General features: G+C 39.2%; 2 protein-coding genes across 2 annotated transcripts; one reads left to right on the top strand and one right to left on the bottom strand.

The window, feature by feature from the left end:
- Positions 1-301: 301 nt before the first annotated feature.
- On the bottom strand, positions 302-2,992 carry c1qtnf13 (C1q and TNF related 13). The gene is made up of 2 exons (XM_017695019.2): positions 2,929-2,992; positions 302-1,509 (listed from the first exon to the last, which is right to left on the bottom strand). Exons 1-2 carry the CDS (start codon positions 2,963-2,965, stop codon positions 434-436), a joined length of 1,113 nt encoding a protein of 370 aa, XP_017550508.1. The 5' UTR covers positions 2,966-2,992; the 3' UTR covers positions 302-433.
- Positions 2,993-5,329: 2,337 nt separating this feature from the next.
- Positions 5,330-18,915, top strand: ube2na (ubiquitin-conjugating enzyme E2Na). Its single transcript, XM_017690502.2, has 4 exons — positions 5,330-5,481; positions 13,351-13,597; positions 14,722-14,862; positions 17,573-18,915. The coding sequence occupies exons 1-4, from the start codon at positions 5,452-5,454 to the stop codon at positions 17,617-17,619; spliced, it is 465 nt and encodes a 154-aa protein (XP_017545991.1). The 5' UTR covers positions 5,330-5,451; the 3' UTR covers positions 17,620-18,915.
- Positions 18,916-18,984: the final 69 nt, after the last annotated feature.

Below are 18,984 nucleotides of genomic sequence, written 5' to 3'. Positions count from 1 at the left end.
TTGAGTGATATATCAATGAAATGAGACATGTTCAAATGTATTGCATTTATTTTTCATTCATGTGCATACTGCTTTACTAATTGTACTCAGTACTTTTTTATCTGTTAAAATGTGCTATTGTTTACATAAAATTACTGAAAGAGACAATTATTAAAATAAAAGTAACAAACAAAACTCAACAGCTTTTTACCTCAAACACAAACACCACATTCTATTTAATAGACCTACAGATAATTCTGCATAAAATTGTACAATATTTACACAATACTTTGAATAAAGTGTTAACCAGGTGAATAAAAAATGATTACTAATGATATTCAGTAAATATAAAGATAGTTGATGTTAGTCTGTAATATTAAAAGGCTATACAGTTGCAGTGTGTTATTGCTTTAAAGTAGGCCTATGAGGTTAGGCCTACATGAATCTTTAGGCTTCAGTGAAAAGTTCTGTCTGGGCTCATGAAATTGAGCTCAGGGTACACAAGGAATCCAGTGAAGGTTGTGTATCGTCCCTGGTTGCTGTAGACAGCGTAACGTTCATCTTGCTGGCTGTAAAGCCAGACAACATCTCCTGCCTTCAGAGGCAGCAGCAGACTCTGGCTCTGCATCTCTCTTTTGCGTGACATGTCCTCATTAAACACCATGGCCTGCACCTCGCCCCTGCCTGTCATCAGCTTCACTGACACTGCCCTCCTGGGGTGCTTCCCCACTGTGAAGGCGAAGAAGTACACCCCTGGGATGTAGCATGTGAAATGGCCTGAGGACTTGTTGAAATGGCCACCGATGTTGACGTACTCCACGTCAAAAGTTAGTGCTTCTCTGTTGTGGTGCCTCCTGCTTTCTCCCAGAATGGAGAATGTCCTGGCTACTGAAAATGCAGACCTACCTTTCTCAGTGGATTCTCTTCTTCTCTCACTGTAGCTGGGGTCCTCAGGGGGAGGGCAGTCTGGCTGAATTCCTGGTGGGATCAAGTGGTTGTTTAGGTAGCCCATAGAGGACGTGGATTCTGGGTAAACCAAATAGCCAGTGAAAGTGATGTAAGGCCCAGCATTGCTGTAAAGGGCGTAATCTGGGCTTTCTTGCACAAGCAGCCACACTGTATCCATAGGTTTTAGGCCAATCATTGCACTCTGGCTTTGCACCTTTCGGCCTTGTTTTCTGAACTCATTGTAAGCCATGGCTTGCACCTCCTGCCCATTCTTCACCAGCATGACTGACAGCAGCTTCTTGGGGTACTTGCCCACCGTAAAAGTGAAGTAGTATGCACCTGGGACTCGGCAGCGGAAGCGGCCAGTGTCTGGATTGAAATCATTGCCCACGTTGACGAGGAGGCGGTCAAAGGTCACAGCTCGCTGAGAGCCGCCCACCACACTACTGCTGCGTGTTGCGGAGAAGGCCGAACTCAAGCCTGGCATTACAGGACCAATTTGGAAAGGAGTGATGCTGACTAGGCAGGCAAGCAGAACTGTGAGAAAGAACACATTTCTGGATGAGCTCCAGAAGGCCACACCTAAAGATGGAGATAAAATCACCTTGTAGCATTATCCACAGCCTTATCACAATAACATTTTTATTAAAAAGACAAAGCAAATAATATTAGCTAATTATATTAAATACTATAACTAAGCTGAGCAATTCTATCAGAAATGCAGAAAAAAAACATGAATGGGGTCAAAGCCATTATTTTGGGCTTAAATTTGAAATCTTCCAATTTCAAAAAGGATTCAATAAAACAGAATTTCAAGCCATAACATTCACACCCCCATCCATAGAGTTCATATATGAAAACTAAGTTGCAAAACATTATGCTTTTATGTACAGTATGTTGGCTAATTCAACCTATGGCAATTCAGCCCTGCCCATTTGCCATATTGTCTTAAAATACAATATAAAAGTGACTTTCACATGTGCTAAAACTGAAAAACAGGGAGTTGAACCCCTAACATCTGTTCTTTGGCAAGGCATAATGAACTTGTTGACATGCCATACGAACGGATTAGGAAGTCTGGTTTAGCCTTGTCAGAATGCATTCTGCCTTTCATGTCAAGTGCTCAGTGGAAGCAGTAACCCCTCTAATTCAGCTGGTATTGTCTGTTGACTCTGTGCACTGGGAGAAGGCACTAGATTAGGTCCTGGTTCATCTGCTCCTGTGTCCTGGAACAATGGCATATTTGAGAGCGGATGAGGTGGAGCATGAAAGAAAATGTGGCCAGGGAGTAATATTTTTTTTGGTGTAAATCAAAGAATCTTACATTAAGGGTTAATATGAAGATGCAAGATGATTCACAGAGGATCAGTTTAAGAAAAGGTCACTCTGTATATATGTTGATGAGTCACAGACAGTATGAATAGAATGACTGGAACAAATGTTTCCCCATTAACTGATTAAATTATATAGTAATTTATTGTTTTCTCTATATCACAACCAAAAATGAATGGTGGTAATAGCTGCACCAATTTTAGTAGCTAAAAATGAAACTATTAAATGTGTATCAGGTATGATCATAACATTTCCAATTTGCAAAATTAATTATTTCAATTTGTGACTTAGCTAATTAACAGTGAAAAAAGGAGTAGTAATTGATGTTACATGGGAAATTATATTCTAATTATATAACTGTATAGGTTAGTATTAGTTCTATTTTCCTTCACTATTAAGTATTTCTCAGCACAGTGATGTTTAAGTCAGACTAGTTCGGTTAAGATCTATAAGAAAATTTTCTCTGCAGCAAACAACAATGTTATTAGCAACAAACTAAAGGCATTATTTAAATTAACCAAATTGAAAACTTCTAGTTCTGCAACTAAAACTGTTCATTCATCAACACCTTGTGCTAAAATGAAATAAACATTTACACAATTATTTGAATCAAATATGATTATTTTCTTTGTCATAAGCAGAAAAAGTGTTCCTAACTGTTCTACATACCTGCTCCGAGCCATTGCAGAGAGCCCATGTTCCTCATGAGATGTGTTCTTCTCTTAAGCGAGCCTCTCAGACACTCAGCCGCTGGATGGGTGAACAACTATTCAAATACTCCTGTGCAAGATCTTTTCCAACGTCCAGTGTCCCCACCCTCCAAAAGACCATTCACTCACATGCTCTCTTACACATGCACAAAGAGGAAGTGAAAAGACAACTGCAGACCTAGTCTTTCGATTTCAACTAGAATGTAATTTTCTAAAATTAGATGTTTTGCCCAGAAATGCCTGATGCTCAGTGATGTTTAGTGATGCTCCTTTTATTTATTTCTCTTTTTTTATGTTAATAAGTGCCAGTAAATGGCATGCAAGTTCCAGCTGTTCAAAATCACAATAGTGCACAATAGTGTCTTCATGTCACATACGGCGGTCCTTGAAAATGTAAAAAAATGTATAAAAGTTAATTGGGTTAGGAACAAAACTGTTAAACCAAACAGTATTTATTTTAAACAAGCCATTTCAAGACTTTCAAAGACTTTTACTGTTTGGGCAATTACTTTGCAGGTTTCTGTAGGTTTGCATCCTAAATGCCTTTGTACACTTCTGGGTATGTGATCCCGTCAAGTTCACCAATACTGTGTTCACAGACAATGATTTTCGGAAGTGTTTCTGAGCCAATGTAGTGATTTCCACTACAGAATCGTGTCTATTTTTTATTGCAGTGCTGCCCGAGAGACCGAAGATCACAGCGGGCTAGTATAGGTTTTCGGCCCTGCCTCTTGCATACAGAGATTTCTCTGGATTCTCTGAATCTTCCAATGATATTATTTACTGTGAATGATGAAATCCCAAAGCTCTTTGTTATTTTACATTGTATTTACATTACATACAAATGTGATTCCTAAATCTCTGCACTATTTGCCTGCACAGCCTTTCAGAGTGGTGAAATCCTCCCCTTCTCTCTGGGTTGCTCTTTGTATATCAAATCGTTACTGACTTGTTGCCAGTTAACTTAATTATTCATGAAATGTGCCACCAGGTGTTTTTTTTAGGATTACAAAACTTTACCAGACTTTTGTTAGTTTTTTTTAAAAAAATATATGCTTACTTTGTATTTGATGCCAGCAACACATTTCAAAAAAGTTGGGAAGGGGGCATGTTCACAACTGTGTTGCATCACTTCTTCTTTTGACAACACTTTGTCAGTGTTTGGAACCAAGGAGACCAATTGGATATTTTGAAAGCTAAATATTTTCCGTTCTTGGTTGATACGGGATTTCAGCTGCACTACAGTTTGCAGTCTACTTTGTCATATTTTTCATTCCATAATGCTCATAATGGGTGAAGGGTCTGGACTGCAGGCAGGCCAGTTTAGCACCTGGACTCTTTTACTACATAGCCCTGCTGTTGTAGTACATCCAGAATGTGGTTTGGCATTGTCTTGCTGAAATAAACAAGGGCTTACCTGGATGCCACTGTATGTTGTTTTCAAAACCTGTATATATCATTCAGCATTAATGGTGCCTGCACAGAATTGCATGTTACCTGTGCCATTTGCACCAACGCCATACCATCACAGATGCTGGCCTTTGAACTGGCCTTTGAACTAGGCCAGATGGTCCCTCTCCTCTTTACTCTGGAGGATGCGGTGTCTGTGATTTGTAAAAAGACTATCCAATGCTGATTTGTTGAAACACATAACACTTTTCCACTTCTCCTCTGCCCATTTTAAACAAGCTCAGGTCCAGAGAAGACCATGTTTCGTGGTTTCTTCTTTTGTATTTTAGAGTTTTAACTTGATGCAGTGATGAACTGTGTTCAGAGACAATTATTTTCGGAAGCGTTTCTGACCCCATGTAGGCCAGCTAGGATAGGTTTTCGGCCTTGTCCCTTGCATACAGAGATTTCTCTGGATTCTGTGAATCTTTCAATGATATTACGTACCATGAATGATGACATCCCAAAGCTCCTTGCTATTTTACATTGAGAAATGTGATTCCTAAATCTCTGCATTATTTGCCTGCACAGCCTTTCGGAGTGGTGAAACCCTCCCCTTCTCTCTGGGTTGCTCTTTGTATATCAAGTCGTTACTGACCTGTTGCCAATTAACCAAATTATAAACTTCACTAAAATGTACTTTTTTAAAAAATGGGTACAATACGTTTTTGGGGCCACTGTACATGCCATACATTTCAGACCATATGCACTTAGTCTTATAGACTGCCTATTCAGCATAATTAATAACGCAAATGATGACGTATATGCTGCAACGATTAAAACGGCAGTTGTTTTAAAAACGATCACACACGACCAACGCCATGTTGTTAAGACACGACTTAAACGCGTGTGTTTCAGGGAAAAGCCAGATGTCTTGTGAAGGTGTCTTAAGACTACATGTTCCAGAGCGAGCTCCGCTCTGCGCGGCAGTGGAGTGGCGGAGAGTGACGCAGCGCCGGGGGGCGTGTTCACTGCGTCTCTGAGAGGAAGAGGCACCGAGAGACGAAGCTAAAAAACCCGCATTCGAGACAAGATGGCAGGATTGCCCCGCAGGATCATCAAGGTAACTGTGAAGCAAATTTCCTTCGCATTACGTGCTCCTACGCCCCGAATTAGCGAGCCTGAAACGTCGCCTAAGCGCTACGCGGGCAGACAGAAAGTGGCTGGCGTTTTTTTTTTGCGCCTGCTAGTGTTTGTTAGCCAGCCACTTCCGTTCAGAGCTTCTTTTCTTAACCCGAATATGGGTGGGTTAAAAATACATGCACGTTGGGCTAGGAGCAGCAAAAATGGCGGAGGGCCCCTCTCTTGTGCATAAATGTTTTAAAATGTCAATGAAAGGCGACAGTAAACGGCAGGAGTCCCGCGTTAGGAACACAAGTCATTGCTGACGGGCAGGCTAACTGGCGCAGCTAGCTAATCACAGACAGGCTGCTGCTGCCATTCATCGACTGAAGGCTAGCCGTAGCTAACAGAGCAGAGATGCTGGATTTATTAGTCCTAGTTTGGCAGATGGGTTACTTTTCACGTGTGTGTAAGCAAATGGACATAACGTGCGTTATCCACAGCCTCACTGTTAAACGCAACAGCGCTGATAACTGAGTTACAAAGCCCCGCATCGTGTGCCGCCCGCTCGGCTGGAGTTAGCTTAGCCAGTTTCGGCAGCTCGTCCGCTTATGCTGCGGGTATTTTCCGTGTTAGGCCTGACTAGCAGCTAAAACTGCCCATATGTCATTTACGGGCACGTAGTAATGCGCACAAACAGAACAAATGACAAAATAGTAGTGCATTTTTCTATTAATGCAGCCTAAAGAAACAACACCCGCTCATTTAAGTGAAATTAAGTTACTTGCCAGATGGCTAGCTAGCTAGCGGCTAGTTACCGCACAGCGAGTCTAATGGCCGGTTAAAAACCGTCAGACGTGCCTCAGATTTCTAGCCCGCTGACCACTTGGCTCATAGTCCTGCTTCACACTCCAAGGAGAGGTGCCATGACATTGTGTTGAACGGTGTGGATGTTTCTGTGTTGGGGATATTTTTTGAAGGTTGCAAAGAAAAGGCGTAGCCTGAAGGTGGTGTCGGCTGGGTCCTCACACCCATGAGCTCAATATCAGTAGGCCTGATGTTTCTCTATGCCGCGCCTTCATTTCTGCAGCCCCCCAAAACAGGCTTGCTCACTGAAACCGATTTCTTAAACTCATTTGAAAATACACATTGTGTAACAACAAGAAAAAAATAATTTCGAGCCGTATTCATTGGTTCACATCACAACAAAACAGGAATATAAACGAATAAATTCATAAGACACTTGTTAGTGGCATTTACGTTAATCATCCCACGGTTCATAATGAAGCGTGTGTATTTAACAGCAGTGGAATTCAGCCTCCGATCCCAGACTCTTGCAGTCTAAAGTAATTGGATATTGTGCATGCACTGAGCATCAGTGTGGTGTGTCGCGGTGTGGGAGGGCTGGGAACACATGCCTGAGAGCGGCCCTTAAGCGTGAGACTGGGATTGAGAGCCCCTCTCTTGTCTGTGTTTTCTCTGCATGGTTTTGTCCATGGACTATCTGAAATATTTCAGGAATCTTGCTCTCTGAATGATATTTTGAATAAGGGGCGAGAGCTGTCCTCCCACCACATGCTTTTATCTGTTGGTGCTGTGGTGGAAATGGGGGGGCTTTATATTTATTTATTTATTTATTTTACATTTTTAATAATTTTAAAAATGGAACAAAACAAACTGGCATTGAGTTGATGAATTTAAGTAAGAGATGACCTCTAGAATTTGATATTTTTAATGGGTGAGCTGTTCTAAGCTTAATTTTACCTGTTAAAATACATATCACTCACAGCTGTAACACGCTGAACGCATTTACATGCACGCCATTAATGTGATCATTATTTGATTTAAGCTGTTATTTGTTTATTCAGCTGGTCATGTAAAACTGTGATTTCCAATCAGATTAAAGCCATTATTAGATCTTAAGAAATATGATGAAACTTGAATTTTAGCTCAATTATCAGGTTGTTCAGTGCATATGAACTGTTTTTATTGTAATTTTTATTTATTTATTTATTTTTACACCTATGCATTGGCAGTTATCAGATTATTTTGTATGTATAAATGTACTCGTTGGCATTAGCTGATCTGTTCTTCATTTTCTGAGAATTTCATGACAAAGAGCTTTTGCACATGGAGTCATCAAGGTCTCAAAATAACTCCAGCATTATATAAATGAATTAATTTGGCTGAGGGTCACGTTAGCAGCTGATCTAGGGGAATGCAGGAGTGCTCAGCCTGTTGTGGGCCGGTTACACAATAGAACATCGGAGAGCGGTTAATCAAGCTGTGCACCTCTCGGATGTGTCACGTCTTCAGACTTGTGCATTCCACAGGTGATATCAGATACGCACTCTCATTACTCATGTGGGTGTGTGGTTCCAAAGGCCCTGAAGGTTACGCTGTCTCACTGTCCTAATAATGGCTACTGTCTCCCTCACTTTAGTGGTCCTCAGGTAGTGATGTGTACACCAACTTTGCACCTGTGGGCTGTTGAAAGCTTAATCAAGCCTCGTCTTTTAGCTGCAAAATAGCTTCTGTGGGAACTGGTCTTAATGAAACAAACATTTTTTTTCTCTGCTTCCCTTTCCATTTAAAGAAGTAAATGTGAATGATGTATTTGTCAACATCATGGGTTTAACACCAGTACCTGGAGGAGAACCGTTATGTATGACAGTTTTTCCTGGTACTAATCAAACAATGATGACCTGACGTTAAAGGTCTGCACTCGGGTGGATTCCTGCTGGACCAGTCTTGTGGTGTGGGACTAATTCCCATTGTTGTGCGCGAGAGCGGGTGGGGAAACCAGCTCGCTGCAGGCGCAAGCAGACCAAAGCTTGCATGAAGAGAAATCCCACAAATTAATGAATAGTCTGAATAAAGTTGAACGATCAGTAAATCATATATGTATATAGAAGCAATATAAAATGATTATAGAAAGACAGTTAGAATAAAGTCTTTCTAAAGAGCTGCAAAGCCACTGCTCATGTAAGCAACGTGCACATCCTTGCAGCTTACAGAGATAGTGGAGTATTCAATCTGATGGCCACAGCTGCCAAGCCCAGCAAAGTCCAAACAGTAACCATTCTGTGGTTTAATTCCTGCTTTGTGTTTACTGGGAATAAATGGTATATGGTCAAGTTACTTCATAGTGTTACACTTCAGAAAATCTATCCATAGACACTTACCCTTGACTGAACTGTGTTTGCGGAAGTGGGACAAATGACAAATGGGAGCGGGCAGGAGCTCAATGAAATCTTGCTGGAGTGGGACTAAAAAAAAAAAAAATAATAACTGCACAGAGCTCTACCTGATATCGCTTTGTTCTAGTTAGGCGATGGAATTACAACTGCTTTTCATGAGAATATGTCAAAAATGGATGATTGACTTTATCCATCTCTGTAATCATAGGTCAGTAAAGCGTAGCTCCCAAAGCACTGGTGAACTGTAACTATTAGAGCTTCTATTTGGGCCATCGATATCAAAATACTGCTTATTTTTACTACTCCTCTATGGAATTTGTAGCCCTAAGCTAACAGCGGTGAACATTATCTTGATTTAGTAACGGGCATTAATTATTTTACCTTGTATTTTGCCATTTTACAGTGAAGACATCTGGCATAAAAGGACCATCACTGTTTTTGAGTCCCACGCCTGATTTGAATCTAAGTTTTCCTACTGCTGGGGTTCAGTCAATGACATTTCTTGGACTTCCAGAGGGCACCACATGATGTTTTTACTCCTAAAAGTGGTCCCAACCAATAGAATTTGAAAACTGGTTGTTTCTGCTGTCATTTTGTAATTGTTATTGGTTAATCTGATGCATCAGGCCTTCTGTCCAGCTCCTGAGTTCCTACAAATCCTTACTGGGCAATATTTAATTGGGCAGCTATGTTAACCCTTGTTTCCAATTGAACTGAACAATGAAATTAGAACAGTACTACAATACTTTGATTATGATTTATTATTATTATTATTATTATTATTATTATTATTATTATTATTATTATTAGAGTTATGTCTAAGGTCCTAGTAGACCTTGATGGTTCCCTACTATAGACACTTAGGATGGTGAGTAGTGGTAGTAGTAGTGGGAAGGCTTAATCTGTGCTGAGGATATGAATGAGCTGAGTACTGAGGAATGTTTAGCCCATGCATTTAAGCAAGAGGCAACTTGAATAGTATTTTGCTTCTTCCTGCAGAATAGTAATCTAAATATAATTTCATGCTGAGTTGTGCATGACCTCCCAAAAGGTGTGAGTGGTTTAATGTGTGAAATTCTACAGCTACATGACAGTATGTCCATAAGTCTCAGCAGCAGGTCAGAACTGTAACACTTAAATACATTTTTCTTTCTTTCACCTGCATAATTAGATTATATGATGTAAACAGGAGCAGCTGTACTAAATGTACATGTTGTTCTTTTCCATTGAAAACTGATGGCAGTGAATTAGGAGGTAAAACCCAAGCAGCCTTGAGATGAAGCAGGGGCTATAGCAGTTTTAAATGTGTTAATTGAGCATAAACGCAACCTTATTTCTGTCAGAGGAAATGGGATGATGCAAGCCCTCATCTTCCTAAACAAGGGTTCTTTGTCAAATGATTTCAATATACACATTTGTTAAACAGGTTTGTGTATTTATTTTTAGCATTAGTTGGCTTCAAGCGAAAAGAAGAAGCAGCTTGTGGTCATATTTTCCAGCCTTTTTGTACCTCATTGCTGCTTTATTTTGATAATGGTAAATCATGATGTGTTTCAGCTTTAAGGATTTGTGGAGGTATGTCTAATGTGCGTAACTATTCAGTGAATCATCATCCAAAGTCATTTTTGAGAGAGAAACATTCGTTTTGCAAAGGCTGCCCACCTCTCTGAAACAACTACAGTGAAAATACAAAATTCTTGTTGCTGTTTCATATTTCTACAGTGTTGGGCCTGAAGGGGGGGATAAGCAAATACATGTGTGAAGCATGGTTTCAGTTTATAGCTATGCTGAATTCATAGAAGGGTTCAGATAAAATGTCATCGTTCTTGAGTACTTCTAGAAACCACCTCTTCGTACCATTCATAATCAGCCATAAATGTTCTTTACTGCTATTTACGAATGTCCAGTATGTGGCATTAGTGTTGTGACAGCGCAGAGATGCTTTCCGATTAATCAGTTTCAGTCCACGCTGGCTGTGGTACGTGATCTGTCAAATTGCAGACACTTGCTGCTTTTTAATGCGTCAAGTTTATTTTCACTTTTACTTTCATCAGTGAAGTAAATTTCCATTTAGATCCAGTCACACGCTAACTGTTTGTTCTAAAGTATATTTAAAATACTAATTTACTGAAGCATTGTATGCAACAATTTGGGTGCCCCTGTGAAATGTCTTGTATTGTAGATTTTCTGTGAAGATAAGTTAAGACATCATCTACAGAGAACACATTTCTGCACACGCTAATGCATAATTGCTGTTTATTTGCTGAATTAAACAAATGAGGGGAAAATATTAATGTGATTTGTGCAAAAGTTTATATATTGCATTATTTTAACCAAGGTGGTAAATAGTGATGAAATGGTAACTGGTTTCACAGCTTCACAGTTCCAGATTATTAGTATTACCACTTCAAATTTTGATCATCATTTAAAACCGGTCGATTACTGAGCTTTGAAAAACTCCCATCAAATACTGTCCAGTGTCAACCAGAGTTGGCAGCGGTCTTGCAGATGCAGGCGTGTAGGGTCAGTATGTAATGTGGGTTTGTTTTCTGTCAGTGTAAACATGGTAGAAACTAGTGACACTCTAGAGATTTTTCATTCTTCTAAGAGGACCGAGTCTGAAGTGTGGTCGTATTTTGTTTTTTGTAAGAGTGCAGGGGAAAACTAATGTGTGACCTTAGTTCCTAGTTAGCAACTGCCGTATCAGTAGGTTTTGAACATAACACATTTTGACAATTCCACAATAACACTGATTCCTGTGATATTTTTGGTCACTATAATTGTAATAACTTCATCACTTGTGCTGAACTTAAACATAAATCAAAACAGAATATGCATATTTAAATGTGCTCCCAGTACAGATGTTTACTTGTTTTCAGATAGAAAATGAAGAAAACATGTAATTTGGTCACGAGCATTCAAACCTTTGCATACGAGTGCAACTCCTGCGCTGCACTAAAAGAACAAAAAGCTGTACAACTCCTGTATTTAAATTTTTTTTTCATGTACTGAAACATTGAAGATAATCATTGGGTGGCATTTTTAATTTATTTATTTTTACATCGATTGCTTGCTTAATAACTTAATTGACATAGAGCTTAATTTATAAGACTTTTGGTGATTGTTTTAGGCTGTGCAGCTTTAGTATGTGAAGGTCTAAATGTAACCACACGAAACAGAAGTTCTGCTTTGCAGTTACTTACAGACCATAGGCTTGGTCACACAGTCTTATCAGTTGAGGGGAAAAATGTGCAGCCATATAGGGATTTCTTTAGCACACGTTATTTTTTTTCCTGTTTATTGAAGAGTACATCCTGTCTTGTAACCTTGTACATGCCAGTATACTATCCCTGCTTCCTGTGACAAGTGGTCTGTGTTTCTTGGCACATTATCTATTACAATAGAGGGCAACGAGAACTTCACTTAATTTAAGAATATCATGATACCAGAATAGACTTACTCAGTGCCAGTAAGAATAAGAGTGAGTAATTTTGGAGACCTGAGAGCTAAATAGAAATTTCGTTGAACAGAAATTCTGTTCAGTACAGTCTGAATAGCATTTGTCAGACTTTAAATGGTTGTTGATGTTTCCAAACGAGGACTCTAGTGGTTTTTCTCTCTGAGTGGGCAACAAAGCACTTCTGTAAGTCACTCTGGATAAGTGTCTACCGAATGCTGTAAATGTAAAATGTAGACCTAAATCTCTCAGTATAATCTGTTTTTTTTTATATATATATATATATATAATTTATTTTTTTTTTACAGCTGCTCATATCTTAGGATTCTATGTCTGTTAGATTTGGGACCCTTGAAGTAAAAGAGACAGCTTGGCTGACCTTGTTAGTTTAAAAAAAAAAAAATATTGAAACGTTGCTTGGCGTGACTGAATGATGAAGACCCTACAATGATGGAGTTGAACTAATAAGGTATTTTATAACTGATCCGAATGTTCTATGCCAGTAATTTTAACAGGTTGCCTCCTTTACTTTCAGTTTGAAAAGTATAAAGATTGATTGTTTGTTTGGTTTTTATGATTTATGTGGTTATTGGAATTCCTGCATTAGCACATTTTAAATGCCACTGTCAAATTGCTTTTTTCTTAAGTCACTGGATGTTCTAAAGATTTCTTCAGTGTGCAGTTAAACAGGAATGTGGAACTGGCTAAGGAGTAGCGATACCATAGAAAACTGCTAGTGTTTCGTGGTGCTATAAATATGTTCTGATACCACATAGTTCACTACTAAGTTCTGTTTTTAACAAAAAGCCTTTATTACAATTTGCTTAATATAAATTCATATAAATCATAAATTATGTAACATACCTGCTGGCCTTTTCTGGTCTACCTTCTCAAAATGCAGTCAAGCTTTGTCATGGTGATTCACATTGCGTAGTCCTTGATTACTTGGAACAAGCAACAGTGCATTTATTGCTTTCAGCTTTTCTTGACAGATGCCACAAGGCAGCAGGAGGAGAAACAGAAATCTGTAAAACCATGTGAGCTGTAGATACCAACCATAAATGGCATTATCATCTAAGCAAGCATTCCCTTTGCTTAGATCAGTCAGTGCCATTGCTTATTACCTGAGTGCAGAGCACAATGAGCTAAACAACCTTCTGTTCCAACCTGTTGTCTTACTATTCCCTTCCTTGTTTTGTGTGTGTTTGTGTAGGAAACCCAGCGTTTGTTGGCAGAGCCAGTGCCAGGCATAAAAGCAGAGCCGGATGAGGGGAATGCTCGCTACTTTCATGTGGTCATCGCTGGACCTCAGGACTCCCCCTTTGAGGGAGGGACTTTTAAACTTGAACTCTTTCTTCCTGAAGAATACCCCATGGCAGCTCCTAAAGTACGCTTCATGACCAAAATATATCACCCCAACGTAGACAAACTGGGAAGAATATGTCTAGACATTTTGAAAGGTAAGAGACTCGGATGTGTAGTAATTTATTAAAAACATCAGAGACCATAATTTTAAATGAATGATTCTTCAGCTAATCATGCTCTCTGTAGGTCCGTATTTTGGGCTGTTTTGTTTCTTTTCTTTTTTTCTTTTGAATGCTTCAGACTGCTGTGACTACCCTGATATGGCTGTGAAGCCACTGCAGTGTGGGCACATTTTACGCTGTAGCTGAACTGATGTAACCCTTAGTACCTGGAGCAGCTCTGATGGATGCACCTGAACCGCAGTCTAAATGAACTGCCAGGTCAAGACCGTATAAATCGCAGTGCTTGCATTCTATCTGTGCTGAAATGCTAACAACCGTTATGTACTTAGCAACTAATGTTTGTGCCTACTCCAAAATAGGGCTGGGGGGGGGGATAAATCTTATATAAATTGGGCCCCTTCAGGTCTCTTGTTCACCATGAAGACCAGGACATCCATTTTTAAAGGCTTTAGTCTTGAATGCTGAACGCAGTCAAATAGTTTGTTTGCAGTCTATTTCCTTAGAAAGTGTTGTTAAACGGCCTGAATTTCAGTCTTTTTGTGTGAGGTTACTGTATATCAGGGCAAAAACTCAGTGTTTTGCTGCCTGTTGGCCGACTGTTATGTTTTGGCGGTCATAATTCCTCGTGTAGTAGCTGTATCTCCCTTGCCGTCACCATCAATCTGGGAGAGGTGTGCATCAGGGTGCCTCTCTCTCCCCTCCTAAGGGGGAAAAAAAAATCTTGACACAGATGAGTGATTTAGGATTTCCATTTCATGTGACTCATACAGTGCAGGATGACTGAGAGAGCCTGGGGTGGGAAAGTGAGTCAAAGGCTCACTGTGTTTGTATTTTCGGATGTTATTTTTCCCCGTTTCTGTCATGCGTGACCTTAGAATGCAGTGAGGGATTTGACTTCATAATCTCTCTCAAAAGATGAAGAGCCTCTCAGATTACACTTTTGACTTCAGAGAGTGATGGACCTCCATCACAGTGTACTTTTCTCTCTCCCATATATTTAATACATGCCTCCCTGTACTATTCTGAAAAAAGACAGTTGGTTGACACTTTCCCTCATCAACTCCCTCTCTCTTTGTCTACTATAAAACATTTTACAGATAAGTGGTCCCCAGCCTTGCAGATCCGCACAGTCCTGCTATCAATCCAGGCATTACTAAGTGCTCCCAACCCTGATGATCCTCTAGCAAACGATGTTGCAGAGCAGTGGAAGACCAACGAAGCTCAAGCCATAGAAACAGGTGAGTGGAAGAAGTCAGGGTTTTTTGTGACATAATTAGTCAGCATTGCATGTTTCATTAGCTGTAGGAACACAGATCTAATAATATTCTTTGAGAGTATTGACACGTCATCTTACTGGCAAGCGAAAACATTACTAACCCAGTGTTTGTGTATTGTTATGTAGTAATGGCCTCATTTATGAGCAGAAAGCAGTATATGAACAGTTTTCACCATATTACAAAGTTACTGGAGCATGGTAAATGGAGTATGGCAAATGGTTCTTCAGATTAATGGAGAATGTTGTATATGTTTCTATATAGAACCTTTTTATGAAAAATCACCACATAACAATAGCAGAACACTTTTTGGTGCAATGTAGAACCATTTTCAAGTTTTATATGGAGAATGTGTTGTATATGGCTCTATCAATCTGAAGAATAATTTCACCATGCAAAGAACCGTTCAAGCATAAATGGTTCTATAGAACTCATGGCTCGAACTATATAACTGTTGCCTTTATCAACAACTTCTTGAATCACCATCTTTTTTTAAGTGTGTGGGGCTATAACTGTTGAATGTACTCACTATTGCTGTGCTATTAAAAGGACACTTGGTTTGCAATATTGAATAGTTGTACATTAAATTTATTGAAGTTTTTTTGGGGGGTGGGGATAAATAGCAGTGTTACTATTTTTAATTTTGTTTGGAATGTTTTAGTTTTAAAGGCCAAACAAAAGCAGCACATATTGTGTACTGAATTTTACTTGTATTTAGACTTAAATCTTATGCTGAACTTGTTTAGTATGTTTGTTTCTGCCATGCAGTTTGTCACTGCAGACATGTAGATGGGTGACAAAAGAAAAAACAAGTGCAGATGCTTGCAGGCGGGTGTACTACAAAATACACCTAAGCAGTTATCATGCCACCATGCTTTATGTAAAAATGCTGAGCAGAACCATTTGAGCTGGATTTTGTATTAAGAGGAAAAATATTTAAGTGACTTTAAAAGAGTATTTGTTATTAGGACGATGCAAGACCACTTCTGATTTTCTTTGATGACTACTGCGGCACACACTGGCTATATCAGTCTCTTGCTGCTTTTGTCAGATGGGAGTTTTTGTATACATGTAAATAATGTTACAAATGCTCAGACTGCATGGATACCTAACACAACAATCAGGAGAGATGACGAAAAAGCTAAACAGATGCTTTCACCTCTGCTCTCATGACACGGTTGTGGACGCTTTAATGATAACAGTACAAATGTATGTGGTCATGTGTCCCAGACCCGCTACGAATGAGGTTTAGTGCATCTCTAAGATGCATCAAACTTGTACTTGGCACTGTTCACTTACGCTTACTACATGGCTGCAGTGCTTTTATGCACATTTGTTTAGTGGTACAAAGCGCATAGGTGCTTGTCTGCAGAAATTATATGGTCAGATGAATTGTCCTTTACTTTATTCTCTACAATTGGGAGTGCATGTGTGGCATAGACCAAGACAAAAGCACAGGTCTGAATTCATGACCCCTACAGTGAGAGGGGGTTTAGTAGCTCTGTTATGCTGTTGAGGGAATATTGCGATCGTGGTTTAGGTCCACTTGTCCCCTTGTGATGGAACATGTCTGTCCTGATGGAAATGAGCTTATCCACAGGGCACAAGGAGTCATGTTGTTGTTGTTTGAGTGTGAAAATTATAACTCTCAAGCATATGATTTTTACAGTGACCAGATCTCAAATCCAGTTTGATGAGGGAGTGTTTTGGAAGAACGTTGTTCCATCCCTCCAGTATAGTTCCATGTACTTTTGAAATCTATGCCAGGGTGTATAGAGACAGTCCTGGTTACTTGGGCCCACCACTTGTCTGTGCATTTGTGAAATATTGCTGGTGTGTGTTTTACTTTCCTTTACTTTATGCACACCTAAGCACTAATTTTTAGTCTACAACTTGAATGATAATAAACACCCTGATTATAATTGCCAAACATGAAGGAATAATAGTGCATTGAAATTGTCAGAATGACCTTGTGTATTATTTAAAGATTAGTGCTTTTGTTTTTAAACAATGGATCAATTGTTCAGTGATGTTGACAGACTAATTGTTGTAGCCCAAATAACCTGCAATATTACGGCTTCCTAATTTTCCTACAAAAACAACAAAAAACAAACAATATATATATATATATATATATATATATATATATATATATATATATATATATATATATATATATATATATATATATATAGTGAAACTGAAGTGTGATGCAGACGTGACCAAGCACAGCTCTCCAAATTTTCCAAAGTTGTTTAGATTGTGTGCTGTTATAGAACAGTGGGTCATATATTGGCATTATGCTACATTTGAGTTCAGTACTGCTTGTATGAGTTTCTTCTACTCCTTGGCCTGAGTGGAGTTCCATTTTAGAAAGATATTTTAACACCTGGTCAGAGAGAGGAGTTCTGATATAAAGGCATAATGCTTTTTGCAGTTAGTCATTCTGATTCATAAAGGAGTCATCTCACACTCCAGTTGTTCAGTTTTCTGATTTGGCCTTATTCTTTCCAAGGCCTTAAATGACTTGGCTCTGTTCATGATTGAGGTTTTCAGGTAGACGTTTGGGAAGTGATTTAAAGCATGAATCCCCTAATCATTTTTCTAATACCGGATCCTGTTGCATAGAAGTGTCATGTAGCTTTTTAACGCTTCTTCTGTCTGTCTGTTTCAGCCCGAACATGGACCAGGCTTTACGCCGGGAACAATATTGAAGTCTAGAGGAAGAGGAAAAAGAAAAAGTGGAAGTCATGTGTGAACACAACTCCTCATGTTCTGCCAAGACCTGTTCATTTGCATTTAAAGGACACAGTCTTAGGGAAACAAATATTATAATAAACAACTGTCAAAGAATATATTAAAGAAAAGAATAAAAAAGAGTGACAATTGCATACGATTTGTGATTTAAAGACACATTAGCAGAAAAAAAAAGAAAAAAACGTCTTTGTCCTGATTCACTACTGTTAAGATGCATGGGCAGAGGATTTAGATCTACTCACGTGGCTTTCTTTTTCCATTGATCTGGGAGGCTGTAGGAGACCTCTGCTGTAAAGAGCGTGTAGTTTAAAAGAAAAAGAAGAAGGAAAAAAAACTGGCTGTCATTCGCTTGTCCCTTCATACGGAGGTGAGGTGAGGGTGGGGGAGGGTGGTGGGTTAACTTTTTACATTTTTCTTTTAACCTCAGTTTTGTTTTTGTTGTTCCTCTCATGATGCTGTTTGTCTAAGAGAAGCAGCTGATTAGCCCCCTAATTAGACAAACCCTTTCTGGCAAACTACAAACTCCTCCCCTTTTAGAAGGCCTAGAAGGAAAAAAGGTAAAAAAAAACAAAACAAAACAAAAATTAAAAAAACATCGCTTTGCTTTTTTTTTTTAAACGTAAAAAGTTACTACACATGACGCAAAAATTGTTGACTTTGGCAATGGTTAGATTAAATTAACATGGAATAGCCTTCCATCACGTTAACTGTTGTGACCGCTGATCGTGTAGACTCTAACATAGGCTTTTACTCTCTCTCTTTTTTTTTTTTTTCTTTCTATTTTGACCGCAGACGTAAAGGCGAGATTGTACCACAAGTTTTAGTTTAACAATTCTGTTTTCGTATTCGGTGTTAGTATTTTATTTTTATCTTCCTTGCCATCGCTGTACTAATTGCACTCTCTAAACTACATCATTGGTGTGCGCTTTCTCCTGTGTGTCACAGTCCGGTGCATCGAGATTCATTTGCCTGTTTGTTCCCTCTAGCCTTTATTTTGCAAAACATAGGTGGAGTTGGGACTGGTGGTGTGATGGTGAGGTCTTTTTTTTTGGGGGGGGTGGGGTGTGTGCAGGAGCAGACTGTGATCAATGAATGCTTTATTTCCATTTCCATGATTTGGTCTTTGGTTTGACATGTCTCAATTCACTGTATGTAAATTCCTTCTTTCTAAAGGGGAGAATGATTTCCTGCTTTCTGAATGACATGAAAACAGTCCACATACTTTTGTTCTTTCTGTAAATAAAATCTGTTGATTAATAAGACTTGTGTTATTTGTCAGCCTGTTTACATACAGTGGAGTTGACTTCAAGGTGGTGTTTATGGTTCTGT

Source organism: Pygocentrus nattereri, chromosome 7 (assembly GCF_015220715.1).
Source record: "Pygocentrus nattereri isolate fPygNat1 chromosome 7, fPygNat1.pri, whole genome shotgun sequence".
NCBI lineage: Eukaryota > Metazoa > Chordata > Actinopteri > Characiformes > Serrasalmidae > Pygocentrus > Pygocentrus nattereri.
Note: the sequence above shows the minus strand (reverse complement) of the source record. Positions and strands in the feature narration are given on the sequence as shown.

Bases quoted from the DNA above. Each gene is read 5' to 3' on its own strand.
- c1qtnf13 (XM_017695019.2), bottom strand. From the start codon at position 2,965: ATGAGGAACATGGGCTCTCTGCAATGGCTCGGAGCAG. The intron at 1,510-2,928 runs GTATGTAGAACA...CTCCATCTTTAG, and splicing joins TCTGCAATGGCTCGGAGCAG to GTGTGGCCTTCTGGAGCTCA.
- ube2na (XM_017690502.2), top strand. From the start codon at position 5,452: ATGGCAGGATTGCCCCGCAGGATCATCAAG. The intron at 5,482-13,350 runs GTAACTGTGAAG...GTGTTTGTGTAG, and splicing joins TGCCCCGCAGGATCATCAAG to GAAACCCAGCGTTTGTTGGC. The intron at 13,598-14,721 runs GTAAGAGACTCG...AACATTTTACAG, and splicing joins ATGTCTAGACATTTTGAAAG to ATAAGTGGTCCCCAGCCTTG.